Raw genomic sequence first — 4,778 nt, forward strand, 5'->3', positions numbered from 1 at the left:
CCTAACTGAATCTTGTTCAATAACAAGGGAGTAATGAGCCGACATGGAGGTGCTGATACAATCCGAGGATTAGAACTCCCAATATTATCTGACCTGTTATCCCGGCGTACCTTACGACCGTTATATGATTTAGAGATAGAATGTAATGTGGATTAATATCCACATGGTTTCTACAAAGTGTAGATATAAAATAGTGAATGGTTCTGTAAAGATCTTGCATAACATACCTTTAGATTTGCTTAGCATTTATAGAGCTTGTAGGCATGTAAGTAACTAAAGAAACTATAGATACTTTGAGTGAAGAATACAAGGATAGCTCCAACAATAACATGGCTAAAATGTATACCAGTTAAGATGAAAAGTCCATTACCAAATGCATTATCATTAATATAAAGAGATAGTCCTAAGTATTCCGTACAGACTAACATTAAGAAGGCGACTACCAAAGTGAATGTCATGATATTCGTACAGCTTGTATACAAATGTTGGTTTTTCAAATATACGCTGGATACCACTATACTTAATGCACTTAACATGATGGTCATGAAAAGCACAAGAGAACTTGGATCCGGTAAACAAAGACCTTCAAGATCTAAACCAGTAGTCCAACTCGTAGTATATACTCCCCAGAAAAAGGTAGTTTATATCAACCTAGGAATCCCATTTTAGTAAGTGTAACATGGAGTCTAGCTTCAGTTGTTATCTGATTGGTATTGCATGCCCTGAGTACGTAAGGAAAAGGAAAGGTTAACCGCTATTTAAACACAACAGTTACCGTAGCTGTAGATGAATGCTAAATCTAGAGTATCTCTCCTAAGACACTGCATAACATATGAATGCTCCTTCCGCCATTCGTTGACTGTGTTTACCACGGGGAATTAGAACAGAATACCAAGTTCTTTGCCTGGAGGTTTGTTACGTTCCGTACAGTTGTAGGTAAAAGGTATGTTAGAGACTTAGACTAGCGTTGGAGCACATTGTTTCATTCGATAGTCCACGCTCAATCTTACCATACATAGTACTTTTATGATCCCAGGCTGGTTTAATAAGTCAAAGTTTAGCCGGGAAGTTAGCGTCTAAAATATATAACCGATAGTCTCAACTTAGATGCACAGATGGACATAATTAATCCTTGTACGGTTTGTACCTACTTGACTCCTCAGTTTAAGCAGAACTGTAGTTTCTCGGGACTAAAGTCAGCATAATCAATAAAAAGGTTTGTTCAGCCACTGGTTCACCATCAACTACCTTGTTTCGACTTCGTACCGACTGTGTTATTGTAGCACATATCAATCCCTTAAATAGGGATATTATTCCCAAACAACCGGATCGTGTTGGCTAGGTGAACTAATCACGTTTCATAAATACAATCAGTGAAAGCTCTTTTGATTTCCATGAACGGAGTTACATATTAGATTCTCTTCGCTCCCATGGTATTTAGTAAGTTAACATTGAAACGTATCCAGTGTAAAGTTTGAACGTAATCCAGCTTTACCTTCTATGTTGTTATGTTAACCAAATAAGTTTCATCGTTGTTGATATTTCATTGACATGTTGATAACATAAATACTAACAAACCACCGGTTTTGGATGGGATTACTTTTAACACCGCATAATATGCTAAAAAAGTACCATTCAGGTACGATATGAAGCGGAGTTACAAACCGGTTCACTGGTATGGAGTTATCTGGGTGCGATAATTCAATCAAACCAAAAGCCGTTTGTAAGAAAATTAAACCAATTAGATAGGATAGACATTTAGCATCGGTCATTAACATATGAGGATAGAAGGCTACTTTAAGTGCGGAATCAATACCTGCAGGGTTACTAGAACCATTTAAATGTAAATAGAAGATGTGTAATACAATTAGAATGCAACCTACAAAAGGTAATATAAAGTGCAATACAAAGAATCGTTTTAATGTTACATCAGATACATAGTATCCACCGAGTAACCAAGGTACTAAATATGGTATTGGAGAAAGGAGATTAGTAATGACTGTAGCACCCCAGAAACTCATCTGTCCCCATGGTAGTACATAACCGAGGAAAGCAGTGGCTATAGTAAGTAGATATAAAACTAAACCAGACATCCAAGCAGTAGTTAAATAACTATAGCTGGAGTTATACATACCTCGAGACATGTGTATTAAGATACACAAGAAGACGAAAGAAGCAGTTGTTGCATGCAACATCCTAAATTCCCATCCTGCTGCTACCTCTCTAACTAGATGTTGAACACTAGCAAATGCACAAGATGCTTCAGAAGTATATCGGAACGCTAAAGTGATACCTGTAATTATTTGGAGTACAAAGGTAATTGCAACTAAGAAACCAAAGTTATAAGATGAATTTAGATTGAGAGCACACCGATAAAAGACGAGGTGTGCCCGGAATAGACTCATGGAAATTTGGTGTGTTCTCGAAACCATGCTAGCACAATAGAACTTCGTTAAATAACTACATATTAAAATGAGCGCATGTAAACTAGTCTTAAACACACCGCTCGTCACGTAACAAATCTCAAATCGTACTGTAGATTTTATATATGTACCGTAACTATAACCATGGTGACATCCAATGTTCACGCTCAATCTTACCATACATAGTACTTTTATGATCCCAGGCTGGTTTAATAAGTCAAAGTTTAGCCGGGAAGTTAGCGTCTAAAATATATAACCGATAGTCTCAACTTAGATGCACAGATGGACATAATTAATCCTTGTACGGTTTGTACCTACTTGACTCCTCAGTTTAAGTTAAGGAGTCCTTTGTTTACAGCTTGTACCGTTACTTTCAGGAGCATACCGTTAAATTCGATGATCTTATGTGTTCACTCAAATCGAATAAACAAAGACATTATAGTTCCTAGAATACTGAAGATGACTCCGGTTATGAGATACAGACAACCAAGTTCTTTATGATTGCAGTACACCACCACCCCACTGGACTGCTTAAGACAGCTAAAAGTGTTGGATTTCAATATCACGGTAATCATGTTTGCTTGGAAGCTGTAGTCATTATAACTATTGATTTAGTATAAGCATAGAACCAATCCGGTAGTAAGATATACGATAGTAGCTAATCTACCATATAAGATATAAGTCGCTTGTGGAATAGCACTACCAATAATAATCAAGAAGATCATACTGTATACCCAAATAATTACCCATCCACTGACTACATTTCGAGTCATAAAATGTTGTCGTATCAACATTCGAGTATTCAAAGCTCGAATTTCAGATAAAAGAGCTAAGTTAATGAGAGAGGACATAAATACTAACAAACCACCGGTTTTGGATGGGATTACTTTTAACACCGCATAATATGCTAAAAAGTACCATTCAGGTACGATATGAAGCGGAGTTACAAACCGGTTCACTGGTATGGAGTTATCTGGGTGCGATAATTCAATCAAACCAAAAGCCGTTTGTAAGAAAATTAAACCAATTAGATAGGATAGACATTTAGCATCGGTCATTAACATATGAGGATAGAAGGCTACTTTAAGTACGGAATCAATACCTGCAGGGTTACTAGAACCATTTAAATGTAAATAGAAGATGTGTAATACAATTAGAATGTATACCTCTGGATGTCCGAAGAACCAGAATAGATGTTGATAAAGTACACTATCACCAGAATACATAGAATCATAAAATTCAGTGTTTACGTGTAGATCAAGAAGGATCATAACTAATCCACCAGTAAGAATAGGTAGAGTGAAGACTAACATAAGGGGCAGTAAATATGATAGCCCAGATATATAGAATATAGTTCTTAGCACCAGCATTAGAACCCATGAAGACGCAAGTACCAAGGAAGTTAATAGAACTTAAAATACTACTAATTCCTAGTACTGCAAGACCTCCGATAATCCAATCAGTTCCTCTGGAATTTAACACCATCAAGCTAGTACTTAGTGGAGGATACATTGTCCAAGACCACTACCAAACTCGGAACAAATACTTTGAGTTAACAACACAGAACCTAATGGTACTAGAAAATAGGAGATCGCGTTAGTTCTTGGGAAAACGACTTCCGAACCACCAATATATATTGGTACAAAGAAGTTACCATATCCTCCGTACAAAGCAGGCATTAAGAACATAAAGATCATAGCTAGGCATGTATCGTTATTATCACATTATTAAGTAGCCTATCGTCTCTGTACAAATGATCCGCGATCCCAGTGTATAACTCAAATCGAATAAAAAAGACATTATAGTTCCTAGAATACTGAAGATGACTCCGGTTATGAGATACAGACAACCAAGTTCTTTATGATTGCAGTACACCACCACCCACTGGACTGCTTAAGACAGCTAAAAGTGTTGGATTTCAATATCACGGTAATCATGTTTGCTTGGAAGCTGTAGTCATTATAACTATTGATTTAGTATAAGCATAGAACCAATCCGGTAGTAAGATATACGATAGTAGCTAATCTACCATATAAGATATAAAGTCGCTTGTGGAATAGCACTACCAATAATAATCAAGAAGATCATACTGTATACCCAAATAATTACCCATCCACTGACTACATTTCGAGTCATAAAATGTTGTCGTATCAACATTCGAGTATTCAAAGCTCGAATTTCAGATAAAAGAGCTAAGTTAATGAGAGAGGACATAAATACTAACAAACCACCGGTTTTGGATGGGATTACTTTTAACACCGCATAATATGCTAAAAAGTACCATTCAGGTACGATATGAAGCGGAGTTACAAACCGGTTCACTGGTATGGAGTTATCTGGGTGCGATAATTCAAT

General features: G+C 36.7%; 1 protein-coding gene across 1 annotated transcript; it reads right to left on the reverse strand.

The window, feature by feature from the left end:
* Positions 1-3,034: 3,034 nt before the first annotated feature.
* Positions 3,035-4,111, reverse strand: BESB_024670 (cytochrome b; the record flags this gene model as incomplete). The annotated part of the gene is made up of 2 exons (XM_029361155.1): positions 3,035-3,525; positions 4,078-4,111. 2 exons carry the CDS (start codon positions 4,109-4,111, stop codon positions 3,035-3,037), a joined length of 525 nt encoding a protein of 174 aa, XP_029214729.1.
* Between the last annotated feature and the right edge of the window lie 667 nt (positions 4,112-4,778).

The sequence above is a fragment of the Besnoitia besnoiti genome (assembly GCF_002563875.1).
Source record: "Besnoitia besnoiti strain Bb-Ger1 chromosome Unknown contig00132, whole genome shotgun sequence".
Lineage (NCBI taxonomy): Eukaryota > Apicomplexa > Conoidasida > Eucoccidiorida > Sarcocystidae > Besnoitia > Besnoitia besnoiti.